The 21049-nt window shown below is 36.8% G+C and overlaps 1 protein-coding gene across 1 annotated transcript in view; it reads left to right on the forward strand.

The window, feature by feature from the left end:
• The window catches only part of LOC115451838 (trithorax group protein osa), a 111047-nt gene that overhangs the window by 31433 nt on the left and 58565 nt on the right, over positions 1-21049 (forward strand). The window contains 2 exon segments of the mRNA XM_037447506.1: positions 4217-4375; positions 18308-18370. Of these exon segments, the coding sequence (XP_037303403.1) occupies positions 4217-4375; positions 18308-18370 (222 nt within the window).

Here is a 21049-nt window from a genome sequence, read left to right on the forward strand (position 1 = left end):
TCTGGAAATTTCTGACATCGACATATTCGAAACAGTTTGATTCGTGGGGTTTCCCAAAAAACATTCCCATCTCTACGCGCGTCATCAGTACGAGAAGTACTCATTTGACTTCTAGATGAGTTTGCTCAACACGGAACACAGCTAGTAAAACATGTTTGTTGTTCGGTGTGAATGCAGCAACAGAGCTACAATAACATGTATCCGCGTTCGCAATAGTAACAATGGCGTCAGTAGTAAATGTTGGGCGGGTAGGTGGTATAATCTTGAGTGCGCGTATTGCGGGCTCGGAGATATGGCCCGCATCCGAGTGCAATGAATGCGACGACGGTTTCAAGGGCGCGCCTCAGGTGATGACGTACGCGCACCCCACCGACGGTCCCCCCACTTCCCCCCTGAACACGTCTCCCGCGGGTGTTCCGGCACCCACCTAATAATGCACGTCTACGCCCTGTCTGCCGCGTCCGCACTCGTTGCAACCTTGAGTGCCCTCGGGGACACCCCTGTTCGCACCTCAGAATGAGACTTATAAAAAAAAAAACTTACCAACCCACTTTAAAACAATCGCACAAGTTTGAGTTGTTGCCGCTACGTTTGCCAATTGAATCTGCCCACCCCGTCGGCATGGGGTGGGTGAATCGTTTAAGAATATTGTTTATATGACGTGATTATCGACACGTCACGTTGCGATGTTAATGTTCGTCCACCGGACCGATAATAGTTAGCGTGCTTTTAATTAGATTGTGCGTAGTTGATGACGGGTTGATAGCTCTCTAATTATCATAATAATAGTAGAGGTATGTGGGTGGGGAGACAGCCCCGTCAGCTGAGCGAAAACGAAAGTAAACAGAACTCGGTCAAAGGGTTTGTACTCACCTACCCGCAATATTTATGTGGGTACGTGGTACGGTGGTGGAAGGGGAGGATTACCCCCACACCCGATTCAGTCACCCTCCGTTGATGGATTGGTTGGCGACCGGTGCGGATGTTCGAAACTCAGCCAAACTGAGCAGTCAAGCAAAAGTCTCTGTTTCCGTGCTACGGTTTGCTGCGAACTGCATTGGAAAAATATTAAACGAAAACTCGTAAAGATATTCTTTGTGTTTAATTTCGTAACTATTAGCCCACTTACTATTTTTGCGGACTAGACTTGGTGGATTTTCTGCGGCTTTTAAGAATTAAAAACAAACTTTGTACAAAGGCGCGTTTTAATTTCAGTCCTTCAATAAATCTGCCTTTATAAACTTTTATGTAGCAATGAATGAGAAATATCTTGTTGTATACATCATATTTCCAACTGGACAGCTTTATAATTTCTTCTAAATTTAGAACACTCACACCACATACCTGGGTCGGCGCTGACTTTTTGTAAATGGTTACTTATTTTTTATCTCAGTTCCTTGACATAAGTATCATCATGTCATATATATCATCGTGTCTTGACCACACACTAAAATATTGCTGGGATAAGGAAGTTCTTAATTATATTAATAATGACATTAGTACGCCCAGCGTAAATCCATCCCGTAATCACAGAAAATTGTAATGAATGCGCCACACGGCCAATATCTTAAAAGACGAGTTAACACATCAGTAGTTACACCGTTAATTATTAGTGAAGTAGCGAAGTATCATTCCAAAAGAGTGTCTCCCCAACAGTCAGATCCGACACAAATATTTGTTGACCACACAAATATTTGTATTGTTGCGGATATTGAACTTGCACCGTGTTTTCTCAAATATCTCACCCACCGATGAGCTACACCGTTGCGAGATAGTATTTGTAATCTTTGTGTATAACAGCTTTATCATTAGGAATACCCCATACTTTCAGTCACCAAAATGAAGTTCAACCCCAAAAGCTTTCACCTAATGGTATTACGTCACAAATCGCCGGCCGTCACCGTGACGCTAATGGGAGTGATAATAGCTCGTTGCGTATCGTCAGGTACTGAATAGGTTTCGGCTTTGCCGACAAATGAGGCGCAGCATATCCAATTACGGCAGCGAGAGGCCAAAGGCGACCCTTTAGTCGGAGCCCATTACGTTATAGCCGCTCTAAGCTGATTAAAACATTACTCTTTTGAAATCAAATTTCAATACCGGAGGGCGTAATTTTAGCACGAAACGTCAAAATTTATCGATGTTAATAAACCCATTGCGGAACAAGTTGTTGCTTACGAGTTAGCGAGGCCTTCATTCAGTCAGCATGTACATGTTATTATTTTGTTATCACGAACAATATGTAATAGGGAGGCCGTGAACCGATGACGTAACGATTATTCAATTATCGTCAGCCGGCAAGGGAAAATATAAAAAGTGAATGACTCCTCTTGACCTGGATTAGTAAATATCAGGCCAACCTTATCTGCAGCCTTGAAACTTGACGCGGAAACTGAATGTTGAGTGCAGCTAAGTGAAAGCATTGTGCGGCTGTGTGATGCAATTGGTCTCGACTCTCCGAGTCTGCAGCGATCTGTGTCGAGGACGCTCTCGTGTTGAATATAAAATTACGTTTGTTGCCTTACAATTATACGAAAAGAAGCTTGTATAATTTGACCGGCACTAATTAAATGTTATTGATAAGGCACAAGGAAATTGTCAGCTTGTGTCGGTCGAGATCGTTATCGAATTGAGAGTAGATCTTTATCTACTACCGTACAGCTGCTATTGGATATAAGGCTATTTATCTTGGAAATTTAGATGCTGGTATATCGACCATCAAATTATATTATAATTTTAAGAGTTTCAAACAAATTCCGCCACATTTTATACTAAGAGATAATCTTAGTTTCTTTTTGTTATTTGATAATATTATAAGAATCATGAACGTAATGACCTCATTAAAAATCTGCAACGTCCTAAACATGGTATTTTTCATGTTTTACTGTTTTAAACTTAAAATTTTATGCCAATGGCCGTATACGTAAGTTGTCAAATTGTAAAACTATACTCCATAAATGATATATCCATCTATACATGCTAGGAACAATAAAAATAGACAAACAGATCTCTTTGGTGCAGCACCACGACAAAGACAATGCAATGGACGCGTTGCGGTGCACTCGTTTGCAAGTAAACGCGTGTGCATAATGGATGCACGGTCAAGGTCGGGCCTGGCCACCGACCTGCCTCTCGCACGTGCCCGATTGTTTTATACCATCAACTTACATGTGCCGTGCGAGATGGAAACTTTGCCGTTAGTTTTAATGTGTCGTCGGAACATGAGACCAAGGGCGGATACCGAAGAAAGCTTCGTGTTTGTGATTTGGTTCACCGTGTTAACACGAATCTTCTACGATGTAAATAAATATTTTGTATCATACTTACAATTTTTAAATTCGTCTCAGAATCATTCATAAAAATAATTATTTGTTTGTTTGCATCAGTGAAATTTTGACAACGTCAGCATCTTTACTATTCACTGTCTTTCACATGTTATCGGTTATGTCTCTTTGTTTATTCTTTATCCGTCCCTGATGGCAAGGAGGAATCTACCCCTTATCCTGTGTCTAACGTTTTATTTTAACGTGTACACAGTTTAAAAAATTATCCTTTTTTCATAACACCTTTTACTTGTTATAAATACCTATTTAAGTATCTTCAAGACTAAAAAATCTACCATTTATTCATAATGAGTGCAACTTCAGCATATGCTTGAAGTATTCTTGATGTAACAGAAGTTTTAGCTAAACTTTAATCCGAAGGAGTGTAGGACAATAAAATAGGTTATAGTGGGCAATAAGAATGTGTGGAGATCTGGATTCGGCGGTGCGTGTGTTTCTGTTCAAACTTAACGTTTAATATCTGCGGGCGGCGGCGGGTCATCATTGTTTTATGAATGGTTAAAAATAGATTAAGATGAAAATTTTGCTGTAAAATCGCTTACAATATCTTTTCTTAGTTCGTTATGCTTGTTTTAGCTTCCCTGAATAACTCTCAGGTTTCTTTTTCGTCGTATACAACTTTGTTGCGCGTATGTGTTGACAGAGTATTACTATGATTGTTCTTATTTTCATGAAAAAAATAATTGCGTTTGAACTTGATATTTGTAAATATTTACCCATTTAAGATAGTTAACTTTAGTAATATTCAGTTTTTCGCGAGACATTGTTGTTCATTTTAGGCAACCAGCTGCTCTATGTAAGGTTTAACTTTCTGTCTCATAGTAAGCCAGGAAATTGCACCTCGCAATATTATGATCGTGATATGTGTGCAGGGCTATGAGCGCGGCGGTTCCCCGCAGCCGCCGTCGCAGCCGACGGGCGCGCCCAGCCCGGGCGCTCCTCAGAACGCGCCTGGCGCCCTGTCGCCCACCCAGGACACGCAACACCCGCCGCACATGCCGCCTCACGGGGCCCAACCACCGCCGCACCAGGTTAGTCTCACTGTCTGATTCTAAGCAAAAAATGTATTGACAAATTCATACTATGGAAGATGTCTTCGATTACAAATTTCTGCGGTTCAATCACAGCAACCTTGATACGTCAATCGCTATCGATAAGTAAAAAGGTATCGTTATGCAGTAAGGAATAACAAGAAAATATCACGTTGGACAAAAACGAAAAATCTCGATATCTCACTTTTTAGCTTAATGACAACAGAAGTAACGTTTTTGTTGATACCAAATTAATCGATTATGTGTAAAAATAACCACAGCGGCTAGATAAAAAACATTATCATCGTAACTTTAGACCTCATATCAATAACTATTAACAATATAAAAAAAAACATTCCTAATAAAAGAACAGTCATGAATCTCATCGTGCGCACACGCACATATTTAAATTTATTAACATAAACTTATTAAGCACTACAATCCAAACGGCGTTTGGGTTTTTCTTATCGCAATTTGTATGTCGATAAGAAAATCCCGCTTTGCTTTGGGGGATTGCATCATGAATATCAAATTGTTGTCAACTCGATATCAACGTCACTACTTCATGGTTAACGTTTTTGTCAGTATCTATTCTGCTCAATGTATGTTTTGTATTTCTTTGATACCTTTTTTATGTTCTTTTTTTACCAATACGGCATTCAGACATGAGCATTTGTCTTGGTAACAATTGATAAGGGGAAACTTGTCATATTAATTCAGATGAAACCAAAACACGTACAGATTATTGTCTACCATTACACCAATATTCATATTTATCTTCATATTGTTTGTATAATATGTATAGTTGTGACGAATGTTGGGCAATTGAGTTATAGAGATAACAAGCACCATTTTAAACAGCAAACTAACATTAAGTTGTATAATATTTATTACAAATTGGGCATGGTTTTGGTCTAGTATTGAAATTATAAATTACTAGTTGACCGGACAGACGTCCCGTCTTAACTATGAATTTGCAGCGCGCATTCTGACAATCGCTGACAGTTATATAAAATTAATATATTCGTTAAGTTTTCTTAAATTTTCTAATTTACCGCGCAATTTATGGATTTTTTCTTTCATAAGAACCTTCTCTTGACAATAACAAACACAACAAAAAAAAAATAGTGAAGTCGGTCCAGCCGTTTACGCGTGATGGCGTGACCAAGGGATTCATTTTTATATATTATATAGATTAACAGGCATTTATAATATTATAATTATTCAATAGATCTCATCTTTAAACATGCGTTTTATCAGCAGATTACGGAAAATTGAATTTTAATGGCCACTTGAATTTCAATTGTAAGATATCTGGCAGTTCGCCATACTTATCGACTACTTAGATCTCTTTTAAACATGGTATCTCGCTGCCGCATCAAGTAACTTAATCATAAAAGTCAAATCAACTTTTAATGTATTTTCGGAGCATTTAATAGCGCTTTGTGCGTTCCATTCTAAGATTCATTCGATATTATGTAAAGTCGACATAATCAGAAACAATTCGTTTGCATTATTGAATATACTGACTTATTATAATGATCTATGTTTTATCAATAAAACTTTTGACTAAACAAGACACCTGTACTGTGTACGTCGCACAATCACGATCACGATTTAAAACTGGATGGAAGCAGGAAACAAAAAAATGACCTAGGTAATGGAACGAACAAGTTTGAAACCAGCGCAGTCACTGTAGACCGACAAAAACACGAACGTAAGAACACTTTAACGTTGAATAAACAACATTTTGTCAGACTTTCTGCGGGCTGCATACGTCGCGGTTCAAACTCGGTGGAAATAATATATGGAACCGGGCAAATTTGTTGTACCAACACGACTTCCCATCATTGGAATCTTTATATTTTTTGTAGTTACAGATATCACATTCGTGATCCGAAAATTTAATTATAAAATTGAGGTTCTGTTTCACAAATTTCAAGTAAATGTTATTTGACAGTTATCGTATCAAACAGCTAATGTAGATGCTACTCATTTTACTACAATTTATTTGGAAGCATATATTAGAGTAAGACTTGTATTTGGTCAGCTTAAACATCTGTGTGCCGAGTAGCATATACTGAGAAGCTGTGAAAAAGGCTCTAACTATACAAATGTGTTACTAAAATAACTGCTTCTAAAAATTTTAAATTCAGAAAATGACTCTTTTGGAAGGTCGGTCTTACTGAACACAGTAAAAATGCTCGTTTAGAATCATGGCTCACGATGTTCTATAACCGAATCACACTAAGGATACTGGAAGTGTTTACTGTATAAGCAAGCACGCTAAAAGGCGTCATGTTTGCGTTCCGTTTATCGCGGCGATATCACGCCGTTCGTCCGCGTCGGTGTATCTTTTTTTTTTTTATAATTTTGGCTCAGTTGACTGGCGGCTGTGATTCTGCTGGCAGTTGGCACTCGACAAGTTGCCGCGTTAGCACACACTGAACAACCGCAAATAACCAACGCTAGATGTTAGAAAACACTTGAATAATGAACGAATAGTTTTGGTTTAAAAATGTTGAATATAATTCCAAAAGATTGTTTACTGTATCTAATACTCTTTCAGTATGCAGGGTTTTGTTTTAAAACTTATGCTCAAGTTTATGACATTGCTCACTTTTGTTTAACCAATAAAAAAAGTTCAATAAATCGACAATAAATATTGAGGGAATAATTTAATTTGGCTGATAAACTTCGAATATATAAGCGTTTAAAATACCCGACGGGAAATATTTTATCTATTTCTCTCATTATTTTGTATATACGTATATTTTCCTGAATGGAGTGTGACGTCATCAATAGATATTGTGTTATTAACCTTTTGATATTACCAAATATGGCGTATGCTGTTATTTGGCTTTTTATATTTTAATTTTATTCTAATTGTTATATAACAAGTATATATTTTTTCCAATCAGATTTAGAATGGTTATTTCTAAATTATCGTATTTAGTTTTACAGAATGATGCATTCTTGGTTATTAAGCGATATCAAATTTCAGATTGATTGTTAGAGTTTGCAATTTTAACGTGACGTTGCGATTTGGTACATTTCGCAAATAAAATCACTTGTGTTCCTTGTAGCGAAGCATTTCTAGTCAATAAAACACAAAACAAACACACATCACTTCTGTATCCCCGAAGGTGTAGGCAGAGGTGCACGTTGGCACTTATTTTTCACCTGTGTTCGGTCCCAATGATATGATATATCGCAATATGGGGCACAAATTCCAGGCTCCTAGCTGATAGTGTAGAAAAACCAAATATCATAGCCCGATTCGGGATTTGAACCCAGACCCTCAGTGTTGCACCGCCCACGCAATACAACTACGCCACCATCAACAAAACGAATTGTAATTACACTTGACGTTTTGTTTTCGCGACGCCCCCGCTGTATTATCTGCCCGTAGTCAGTGCTATCGTACATATAAATCTGTGTAGCTTTAGATGAAATTGAACCCGGTTTATATGGAAAGTATTGTAGGTATAATCCACGGTGCTCGCCGGATGGAAGTTCGGCTATGAACTTTACTGTTATGGATACACATTAAACTGCTGCCGAATGTACGGAACCCCTCGTTGTTAGCAATTTTTAAAAATTACCTTTCCCCAACCATAACTATTTCAATAAACCGTCTATGGTCATGCCGCTCTTAATGGACAACTTTTACTTTCGTTATGTTTGTTTCTTGTTACGATGCGCTTTTCCGTCTTATTTACGTATTATAATGGTCGTTGAAGGATATAATATAACCTTGTTTTTCTCGTACGCATTATTAAATGTTGCTGTCTCGCTGTATTTTAACTGCTGATATACTTAATATTTCTATATATCTATTTCTTTGTAGATATCATTGTATTCGAGGTAAGATTTTGTATTATTTTTTTATCGAATTCACCGCTTGTTATATATTCGAAACGGCGTCATGTAGGTTGATGTTTTTTTTTTGTCCTGCCTCTATCTATAATACTCCTCTTTTTGCATCGGTAGTTAAAAATAACCTTAATTTTTTATCACTGGCTCAGTCGATGTTGGCCAAAAACAACATCGACTCCACTAAATAACACATACGGCTATCTTCACAGTGTATTAGCTAGCGATAATCTCCAAAACTTACCTTTCGCAAGAGGAAATCCTATACATGATAATAATTTATAAATTACTAATATCCTATTAATATTATATTTGCAAAAGTTAGTGAAGGTTTTCGTATATTTGTTTGAAGTGAACGCATAAAATGCGTAAAGAATTTGCATACATTTTGGCACATGAAAGCATAAATTAGCGTAGACTATTCGTTTTTTTTTTCAGAAAAGTGCATACTTGTTATCACAGCAATACTCCGTCCTTAGATAAATAAAGTCTATGAATAAGGGGGTAAGATTATACTTCTGTAAAGGATATTTAGGCGAGCAGAGCCGGAAGCATAAGTTAGTATATTACTACACTCGTCACCATATACACCGTTGCAGTTTATTCATAATTTCAATCAATAATAAATTGTTGGCAAAATGGAATTTATTTCAATTGCAAATGGAAGTAAAATATCGCTCAACCCTTGAGTACTTTTAAATGAAGGTCGTACTTGAAAGTGTTTATTGACACAAGTCGGGGCAACTTTTGTAAATAAACCGTTTTGACGGAAATATTGCCAAGTTCACATTTCCAACTATTTAAATTTATAGCAATCTACTTATGTACACGCAATATTCGATCGTGTTGGTATTTTGTCCGTCATTTTATATTATAAACTGAAGCTAGATACAATTGGAGCAATTAATTGTTAAGTTCAAGATATTAGATATTTTGTCAACAAATTTACATATTCTTATAGTCCAATAATTTTAAAGGATATCAGTGGCTTAAGGTCCATATGAACCGATTCCTACTGGCTCCCCTTTCGTAATTTATATAAATCTTATTATTATTAGAACGCTTCCCGGACCGCATTTATGCTTATTATTAGGACTTATATAAGTTGTGTCGGGTTCACTTTGGAAAAATTTCATTCTTCTCCACTGAAGGATATCATAGTTAAATTAAAACATTCCCTATCTTAACGACTGTAACAAATAGCTCAGTTATAAATATTTATCTGTTAGCGCACGGAGCCGCGTGCAGCCGTATTTAATAAATTTTCATTACCGTTTGTTAGCCGCGTCGGAGCCCCCAAGCCTGAACTCGTTCCTTAGCGAAACTTACTAATATGTACGACGATCAATGAGAAAATTACGTCTTACCCCAGTAAGCGGTATAACGGAAGTTAATCTTCTATTTACGCGTACTAAAGATGTTATAAATTATGTACTCGTAAACAGTTTACTTTCACCATTAGCGATGAAGTATTGTGACTACTTCATTGAAATTGTTTTTTGTAATTACGAGGTTCCGCGACGCTACGTCATGTTTTGTCTTCCAAATTGCTTTTTTGTCATGTTTTGTGGATTATTTTGTAGATATGATAACATAATGCACACATACATACGTGTGGATCGATGCGAATTACCATTCCAGTTTAGTATAGGATATCACTCTCTATTAGTAGAGACAGTGCGTCTAAAACATTTTAATGGGAATTTTCAAAGAAACTTATTATATTTGCGGTTGACCTTTAATCCTTTATTAAAAGGAAATAAGCCCGGCGTCGAGTCTCCAGTAGGCAAGGCGGGTTCGGTTTCCGACTTTGAAACGTATTGACGGTCCCTTGTGGTTCTAACGAAGTTCGTGTAGGATGTAGGTATTCTTAGTACTATTTTGTCCAGTCAATAGTCATTAAGAACTAGTTTTGATTGTCTTCTAATGTGTCAAAAAGAATAAACATCTCGCGCCTCATTCGGAATACGTCACAGAACAGCACCTTTTATTTATTATGTCATGAAAGTTCCAAGTTGTGCATTCCTTTCGGAATAACATTTTTTATATGGAACAAAATAGCTTGCGCGTGACTCGGTTTATATCGTGGACGATCGGTTCGTCATAGTGCAGCGAGTCGTCGGGCGCGAGTCGTTTTTGGCACGGTGCGGCGCGGTTTGCACGGTTTATTCCTCGCTCGATTTGCATATTTCTGTATCGCCAGTGCGGCGTGTCGCATGTGCCGCACGTGGCCGGCCCTCCTGCGCCTCGTAATGGAGATGTGGCGCATGCTTGCACATTTGCATGCCGCCATGTCACGCTCGCCACTTGCGAGTTTCCCTTTTTCAAAATATCTTCTCTCTAGGTAACATGTGACGGCCTGTCCTTTGATACAAATGCGAGGGTGTTAATTGTTTCGAAATTAGATATTGAATTGTGGGAGAGATGGATCTTAAATACTGTGAATTTCATAATAAATCAATTTTCCTTTTATAAATATTAATTGCAAGCGTTTGCTCGCGGCTCCGCTCGCCTGAATATTTTTCCGTGATAAAAGTCCCTCTTTATATTTTCCTGAGTTAAAGGACCTATATTTAAGTTAGCTCATGCAGTATTTATTATGTAATGCGTGCACAAACATACAACCAGACAGACAAATATTTAAAAAAAAATCTGTTTCTCTAATAAAGATCCCCATATTGTTTCTATTCAAAATCTTTAATGTATAGACGGCAGCCTGCTACACTTTTAAAACGCATATAAACTACAGAATAATAAATTTCGATAGGATCGACCATGTGTTGGCAGTAGAAATCTAGGTGATTTTATTAACCTATACGAGAACTCAGGTTGATGAAACGGCAACCAAAATATCGTGTTAAATAAATTGAGATAATATGATAAACTCTTTGTGTAATTGCATAAAGTTGATTGCACCAGCGCGAGTATCGCACGGGTACGGCATAAAAATTAAACTTCACTCTATGACAGAGCCAGCCGATGGAGCGAAACACGCTAACCCTCGTGGACAGAGCGTCCTCTGTCAATTTTATACACGGCACTTGAGCGGGCGGGCGGTCGCGCCGACCACGGCCGCCGCTACAATTTATGCTAACATAAACTCGCCATCGATGCCGACTCTAGTGAAACATAAAGCTTTATGCCTTTAACCTCGTTACACCTCTGCACACTCGAATTCTGCCCGCTCCTAAAGGAATTCCAGCGCTAAATCAAAGTTGGTAATTAAAATTCTAATCCTCGTATCAGTCGGCATTGTTGGCGTGGAACGTTTCCTTTCTGCGTTCGTAACACGCTCGCGGAGTTCTTTCGTTATAATTATGAAACGAGCGTGTTGCGTTATTATTATATCGTTGCAATCTGCCGAGACGACATAAATCTAAAGTTGGTTTGAGGCTTAACGAAACTCGGCCCCGCGTCGCTTGGTTAATACTCCACAATGTCAGTAGAGAATTTTGAGAGTCAAGGGCCATTCCGGCATCGTGATCGCTCGAGAGTCGTACGCTCGAAATGAAACGTCGTATCTTATTTTATGATTAGCGGCTCGAAAGCGCTTTGTAATTTTGTTAGTTCCGCCTTTCTGGTGCCGGGGCGAGCTCACCGAGTGGAGATCGATGCGAGCGTTGCGTGCGAGTGCGACCGGGACGGGAATAGTCGATCGGTGCGCCGTCCCGCTTGCTCGCACCGCCTACCAGGCAGCCATGTTGCGCTCGACCTGCGCTCGCCCGACCGCCATTGTAGCATTCGTACTTGTAGCTAGTGCTGTCCGCGCCTTCGATGTTCGCTGTTTTATACCGTACATCACTCTAGCAACATTTACTCTGGCCACACCATTCCTAACTAGTTTTCTAATAAGATTAAGCATATATCTGTCGTTCATAATACCAGTCATAAAATATATTTGTTATGAGGATTTTTTGCAACGATTGTACTAGTTCTTTGAACCCGCCATAAAAACTTAATTTAAGTTTTGATATTTAATAAAATCTTCTCTGATTGAAAAAGAAATTTAAAATATACCAAACATTTAATTCCGAGGCACTACGAGTGCTTGGAGCCAGGAGCAAATAGAGAGGTACTCAGGAATGTCGATAAAACTAGTCGATAAGTAAGGTACACAGTGAAGTTATAGCGCGAGTCCGGAATTAAAATGTCAGACGTGCGGCGGCGCTGCGAGCGCAGTGGCGCGGCGGCGGGCGCGGGGTGGCGGGTGCGCGCCGCGCGGAGCGGGCGGACAGCGTTATTAATAACCATAAGCCTGCAGACGCACGAACGTCCAGAGGGGCCACGCCGGCCCCGCCGCGCCGGTCCCGCCGGCACCACCGACCGAGCTGTAATGAGGAATCACTAATTATATTTTACTGGACTTTAGTATTATACCAACGCAAATAAATACGTTGGAGATATACCCACACACCACGCCTTTATACACGAACGTTTAGTACTACCGTCATTAATTACGTGGCTTCTCAGCTTTAGCTTTATTGAAACGTATGTGGAGACCGGTAGCGTAGTTTCAATATTTCTTTTATTATATTGCCGATGTGGAAGCAAATAAAATAATAAACCAATGTGCCGTAAGAGCACGCGCCGTTTAATATCCGCACGCAGCGAGCACGGTGGAGCGGGTCGGCTCTATACGTTCTTCGGTCGCGCGATCGGCTAAAGCCAATAAAAACTCTGTATATTTCATTGTCAAGAAAATATATTTGTCAAAGGCCGTAGTCCGTACGATTAATTACGTGACGTATCCGAACTCGGCAATAGGGAGATTTTCTTTCAGCCATTCGACCGAGTTTATCTTCATTCAGTTAATTGCCTTTATTATTTGCTCCTTTTAACAACTCGTTCTTTATTTGCGACTGCGTCCTTTGAAAGTTCCAAGACGTCGGTTTCGTAAACATTGTTATATTTGAAACTATTTAAATTTAGTTTTGCAAATGTCCACAGTGTAATAGCGAATAAGCAACATTTTATACCGTGTCGTTGTTTTTACTCTGCACATAAAGAGCCAACTTATCGCTGGCAGCACTCTGCTCTCATAATAACATTCTGCAAAATGCTCTGGATTCTCGGAACTTTAGTGTGGCAGGCCCGCTCTCAGTTAGAAACCTCTAAAGCGCTGACTGCGGAGCGCGCATTCTCTCTCTTGTGGCGGAGTCACCGCGCAGGGCTGTCGGGAAACGCCGAGTTGGATAAATTATGCCGCGCTCTCCCCTTTTGCAGTCTCCGCAAAATAATGCAATTCAATTGTTAAGAGTGGAACAACTGACATTTGTCTTAGCCATTGTACTTTTGTCGTGTTATTGCGACAGTGGCGCATTAAAGAATAGCACGCAAGCAACCCTAGTCAAAGGTTGGCGCGAGCAAAGCTAGACGATGGCACAATTTACCGCAAGTTACAGGTAATTGTCGCGACAGCTAACTATACATTTTTTGATGGCGCGCCTCGCCGTGCCGCGCCGTGTGCGACGACCACATCGCGACTTGCTCTGTGACACTTCATTTTAACACTGCTGTTTTCGCATTTGTGTTTTCGAGTGTTTAATGTACTTGCATCAGCTTTATTATTTAAACCACTGCATCGTTCAACGTTGTCTCTATGTATGAATTTTGTTAAGAATATAATTATTGTCCTTTTTGGAGAAACGGTTAATTAGTTTGTATCATTGGAGGTTTGTAAGATTAGGTTTCAGTTTATTGTCGAAGCCTCTCAATATAATATTATTGTGGCTGTGTCCTCAATTTCCAAGTCAAGCGAGTAAGTTTTTACTATAACGATCATTTAATAAAATATATTAATATTAGCGATATAGTTGTACCGCTTGATTAAATTGTTCGACGTTGCGACGTGCCCGCGTAGTTCTGTTGTTCTACGCGTTTATATACATAATTCTAACCTAACCTAACCTAACCCACCCAAGGGTCTCAAGCGCCAGTTTTATGATAGCGATAGTTTGCGCGAAATTAACTGAATTTTCAATGATAGGTATATTTATAGATATATTTATAACAACAAAAAATGATTTTTTGATAAGTCATGTTGCTAACAAGGTCCGGACCCTCGTCAATTATAATCAACATATTATTATATTTTAATTTTATTCCATATTATGTTTGTTCACTTTAACACATGTCATTGTAAAAAAAAAAACGTAAATTGTAAACCATTACTTTGTAACTAATATTTGAATGGTATACAAAAGCGCTTTCACGCGTAAAGTATTCGATGTTTTTTCACTTGTCGCACACCTCGACGTTCGACTTCACACGTATCACCTTTTTATATTTCACTTTGAAAAGTTGTGAATAAAATATTTTCTCTCAAAGTTAGACTGTAAGCAGTCAGTGTAAATCTCGACGAGCAGCGTTCAATGGCTCAAAGAGACTTAAATTCCAAAAGCCGTCGCTTTGACTCTCTGAACAGGCCAAACGATGGCCCCGGCTAACACTCGATGATATTTATTTAGTATAGCTTTTGAAGACACACTTATATCTTATGTATAGCGTGGGTATCGATTTGTGTCAATGAACTCTACATACTGTCTAGGTGATTTGAACACAATCGTGTGATAATTTAGTGAACGTTAAATTTATTACAATTATATTTGATGTTTTGATATGATAGAAATATGATAAAACAAATCAATAATATGCTTTTTATGTTTGGCCTGCCGCACATTATCACACATTATTAAAATACAGTAGGGGAAAAAGGTAACCTTTTAACCTACTGTATTTTTGAGAAACTTATAATTAATTTATATTGAAATGCAAAAAATATATTTTGAATATAAAGTACTTATCCATCGTCATTTATAAAAATATAATATTATAATCTAATAACTGTTCAGGTGTTTTTATATATTGGTGCCTAGGCCTTACTCTATCACAGATCTCACAACGGTCCATGGCAAATATCCAATTGAGAGAGCGATCGTTTAATCAAAAAGAAAAATGATGAAGTATAATGTGTTAGCTAGTTTGTCCCTTCAGGATAAGGTAATCCAGTCTTAAGCAAGCTCATAACGCACCACTAAACGATACGAACTTTAGCTTAAAAAAACGCTTAACAAAGTAGGACCATTTGTTTGCGAGGTAGGCATGGTGCCACAAACAGATACACAGACACTCAGATTCATAGATAAATACATTATACTTGTAACAGTCCCGTTTTCGGGGGTAAAAAAAATAATTAATTAAAATTGGGAGTTGAAATGTCGTCTGTCACAAGTTTAAAAATTATAGATGAAATAAAATTCTTGGGCGTCTATTTTTAGATTACTAAGCGTTATATCTATTTCATAATTTATGCTTATTGTAAAGCTGTTTTATTTTTAACTTCCTTTTTATGTTAAGTAAATTTATATTGAATATTTTGTTTGGTGAAAGCAAAATATTTATTTATTTAACTTTTGTCACATTCATAGATTATTATAAAGTCGATATAACATTACTTAATTTTTAGAATCTTTAGTTTAGAGATAAAAAAATGTGTTGACATTTCACACATTCGTACCTACAGAATAAATGTAACCCTTTTTTTTAACCATACTTATTTACAATCCGGTCTAAAAGTCTGGCATCTCAATTAGTAAAAATAAAAATTGTTAAAAAGACTGTTTCCTAGTGTTGTACGTACTTCGTACTAGTTTTATATTCACCAATTTATTTAACATTATTAATCCAGATTCTATGCAACCTAAAAGTGCATACCAGCTTATCTGCATGTATTTAAAATAAAATTATTATGCATTTTAAACTTTATTCCGGAAAGAAATATGTTGTGTTTTTCGTTGATATGTTATCTTTATTTATTTTTATCCAACAGCCATCTGCTATAATATCCTATTTATTTGCAAAATATTTATTTATCGTTGATATAAAGTATGCAAATTAAAGTTGAAAATTATTATACCTGTTGCTGATCTTTATCTATCGATATGCCAGTAATATTAAAATTTGCCTTGGAATATGTTTAATATGTCAAGTTTTAGGTACTACCCATTGGTGATATAGAATGTGTTCTACTAAAAAATTGTGGCTCTAAACGATTTTTTTTAATTATTATTTTTGTTCATATTAGTTCATGCAGTAAATGAATATCATTGTTCAATATATTGATTTTTTATTGCAAAATATTATGCAGTTTAAAATTGAACATCTTCCATTTCTTAGTTTACAAATTCTTTCAGCATTAAGAATTGGAGATTTCTCAGTTAAATATATTTACATCCACAGTATTCTTTAAATACATCAAATTCAATACTTCTATCAATATTCCAATACAAATAAATTTGTCGTGCAAAAAGACTTGCCACTCTCAGTTTTTGCAATAAAAACAACACGGCCATCACATAGACGAGTACAATAAGTAGGCCAGTGAAAATTTCAATTATTCATCTGGCAACGCGATATGACCCGGCTCGCCAGTACATCACATCTGAAACGTATGGTTATTGCATATAATTTGGTATTCGATTCGTAACGGCGCTTCTGGCTTCGTAGCAATGTATATTAATGCTGTATAAGCGATCGTTGTCTACAAGCTATGTCGATAATACCGGTTTGACTTGACGCTTCCGATAATCTGCACATGTAAGCAACAGGGTCTTAGCCGGCCCGGCGACATGTGGGTTTCAATGTTCTATTTGCTGTAGGTACTACACGTCAGTGGCGATGGACGTGAAGCATTTTGTTTCGACAAATGTTTATAATAAATTATATGTAAGTTTAGAACGAGGATAAAAATATTATGTGATGGGTTTTTATTTTATGTTATTAATGGGTATGAAGTTTACTTGCTAATGTTTTGTAAATGCATTGTACTGGGCGTCAAGATGTTTTTTAGTAAGTTAGTCATGGTTAAAATCATTTTTCATAAAGAATGGAAATGTAGAGTAGCACTGTGCTTACTATAACCAAAAAAAAAGAAACTTAGAAAAACAATATATCAAGATACGACAATTAATTATTATCACCTGTTCTTAATACCTAATTTATTTCATGTTTTATTAATGACTAAACTTGTGTTTTTTTATTTTATTCATTTGTGGTTGTCTAGATTGCTGTTTTATCCGTTTAGTTTAGGAAACACGATTGGCATTACCATATCATAAATTCTAGACACATTGTTGAAATAGAATATCATGTCGGGGCACCAATTCTGTAATACTTTTATTTATAAATAAACACGTCATAAAAAACTGGATTTCCTAGTCTCAAAAAAGATCCGATTATGTCACGGACAATTTCAAATGTTTTTTAAGAGGCTCCTTAAAGCCTTATAAATTAAAACATGACGTGGATATCAGGGTGGCAGCCCTACACGACTATAACTAGACCAACGCTAAAGGTTTTACGCGTAACATGTATGCAAAATAATGCAAACTCTACTAGAAATGATAACAGATAAAATCTCATGCTCGTCCGATGCTCGGGTTGATTTATTCCCGATTGCAATCCCGATACGGGGTACCGCTCGTTTGTAACATTGTAAAAATACAAACGAATACAATACTAGAGTATTCATAGTATTATTTGTAGAGACTTTTATGAAAACAAAATCTAGAGCAGTCTCTATTTATAAACGTTTCAATCAGTGATTAGCCTAATCAAATTTGGGACTAAAGTTAGTTGACATGAGGAAGATTGGCATATCAATTATTATTAATGACGTTCCTTGATTAAGGTATTTTAAGTCGTCTACTGGAATTGGATTTATAAACGTGATATACTGAAGTATGCTGTTGTTTTCTTCTATTTTTAATGCGATAATAAGTTGTTTTTATAATTTTCGTCACAGTTTACAATCACGAATTTCGCTTCGAATAGATTCTCATGCCCGAAGGCTCTAAAAACTAGATGCATCATGCAACGAAATTTCAGTATAATATTTTGGAAGCATTAAATTTGAACGTTAACTATATTATGTCTTAAATTAATAAACTAAAGCTTAAGTAGCAAACCGTATTACCTAGGGGATTAATTTGTCTCACATAATAATAATTAATAAATTTAGTACCTACTGTTGTCACGTTAATTATCAATTTGTTGCAGGGTTACCCTCCGCCGCCGAGGCCTCCGCAGACGTCCACGCCGAACGCACACGATCCAGACTCTGTAAGTGATTGAGTTATTCAAATAATACAGTATCAATCAACAAGTTCTGTACCTGGTACATGTCTGAAGTATTTTTTTCTGATTTTTGAGTAACAACCATCGGTAGGTGTAGTAAAGCTCGTTATGTTCTGTCATTAGCATGAGTTAAAGTTGGAATCTTGTGTTATAGGAGTTATAATATTGAATGACATTGCGATTATCTTTTTGAATGTTATTTCGTTTCGTTAATTCTTGCTGCATCGTCAAAGTGCATCTGTTGAGCGAAGATATAATATACTTCGAAGTCATTCATGCTATTAAAGACAGTTTACGTGTTAAGGCGTTTCCCACAGAAAACGGCACGTTAACACTATTTTTTGAAGGTAACAATTCGAAATTTACAATATACATGAAAAAAATGTCGCATTTCTGGTATATGCTGTTCTTACTTTGGTTACATATTTTTTTTTATAATGCAGATGTTTTGTTAATTTCATGATGGCAAGGGTGCTGAAATTTTTGATTCTGTGCATATTTTTATTCTGAAGTTGACAAAATTTTACTTTGTAACCAACACTATGAGACAGACAATTTAACTAAGAATATGCGGGTAATTTAAAGTTTTCAAAAAGACAATTGATTTTTTAAAAGAATTATTTGTATATCTTTGCATATTCTTGTCTGTTCTTGATCACCGCAAAGTATGCAACGAATTGCTCAAGGCCGTTTGGTCTTGGAGGGGCCTTAATAAATGTACGTTAATTCCTACTACCTGGGCTGTTTTAGACATACGCATGTATCTCCATTTTATCACATAGATGACTGTGAACATTTTCTGATAACGCAAAGGTTAATGCATTCATTTAAAACACGTGTAAAACAAACAAATTAATGTATTCAACGTTATTATTGTTTGTTTTAATATTCATTAAACAACAGCTGAAATCTATTTTCGTGTCTCCAATGTCGTGAGAAAAAAATTCAATACGTGTAATAGGATACCGAGTTCCATTAAATATTTATTAGTTTCCACCTGATTGTAACAAGTCATACTAGACTAAACCCTTGCAGCGTCCGCCGATCTCAGGGATCCACTCGTATTATGCAAAATTCGTCTCAACGCTCGGGCCAAACGCCCGCGGTACCATGTTCTTAGTTAACACAGCACTTTATTATAAACTTTCTCTATTTTCTCCAACTATTATCGAAAATGAGCAACATTTCATGTTTATTAATGCAAGTGGCGTTGTAAAAATGACACGAAACCGCCATTAGTGGTAACGCAAGGTGACAAGGCACAGAATGAGATGGTCCGACAATCAATCAGTGGTGACGCGCGCCCGATGAATCAAGGGAGCGCATATTAAAAAGCTATCAACCGCGATCCGCGCGGCGAACTCACTTGCAATAGTTTTACAACGTGAAACAGTGCATTTTGTTCGTCTACACTCGATTGTATCAATCGTGCATTTGGAACTTTAAATTGCTAGTTCGGTAACGTTAGTGCAACATACAGACGGGTTTTATTCAATTTATAAGTGATATTGATAAAATATAATTATATTAAAACTTTGTCATAAATTAAATGTAATTTTTTTGTATATCACATTCGTAAATGTCTAATAGAAATAAGCAGTTCTGATATTATCACGTGTTTACAACATTTGTACCGAGAATCCGTATCGAACCAATAAGACGATATAAGACGATGAATCGGTCTTTGAATAAACTTGGGAAGTTTGAATGAAATGAATCATACCTCGGATCGGATCCGGGTAAACCGCATTCCTTCCGTTTCGCATAAAAATAGACATGCGCGAGTTTGTTAGGTAATTGTATATATAAATACAGTGTGCCGCCTTACCACTACAAATTGACTAGGTCATCACTCATTACCAACATCGAACAGTTCGTTATGTACGAAGATGCCGTCATTAGTTCAGAAGGGTCCGTAATGTGATAGTGTATGTAAATGCGCTTGTAAAAATATGAAATCTTTTTTCTTCAGCTTGTATGAAAAGATAAATATGTTACGGTGCCAGCTTTGATGTCGTTGTCTTTATGTTAGTACCTTTTATGCTCATTCTCTTTATATTTACAATGCAATGAAGCCACAATTTAATTCTATATTTTTGATCATAGCACTATAAAAATTTAAAATAGCCTCTTATTTGCTACTATATTTTACATAAAAATATTAAAATAATGTCATACATTTGCATAAATAGTGTTATATAGCAGTCACCATTGCGTCGTGGGTTCCAAAATCTTTTCATACATCGCACTCTTAATAAAATAATGACCTATTTCAAAATTGTTGATTTGTGGAAGTCGTCGGAAAACAAATTGATTGCTTCCTTTTTTTTAAGTTTCTATAAAATTGAGCTTATTAAAGATAGGTAAAAAATGAAACCTATAGCATACAAAAAAGGAAAAAACAAAGGTCGCAAACAGAAATTGGTTGTTTGACGATTCCCACAAATTGGCAATCCTGGAATGGGTCATTCATTATTTTATTAAGAGTGCGACATATCTTCCGGCGTCTTATGCATCGAATGAGATCCACATCTATGACGAAAATCTTTATATATCTTTTTCTAGGTCTCCCTTTTCGCCTTTCCCTGTATCTTGGTACCCACTTTGTTAAAGTTTTGTCTATTTATTTTTATTTCTACAAATAGGTCCTGCCCAGTGCCATTT

Source organism: Manduca sexta, chromosome 6 (assembly GCF_014839805.1).
Source record: "Manduca sexta isolate Smith_Timp_Sample1 chromosome 6, JHU_Msex_v1.0, whole genome shotgun sequence".
In the NCBI taxonomy this organism is placed as follows: Eukaryota; Metazoa; Arthropoda; class Insecta; order Lepidoptera; family Sphingidae; genus Manduca; species Manduca sexta.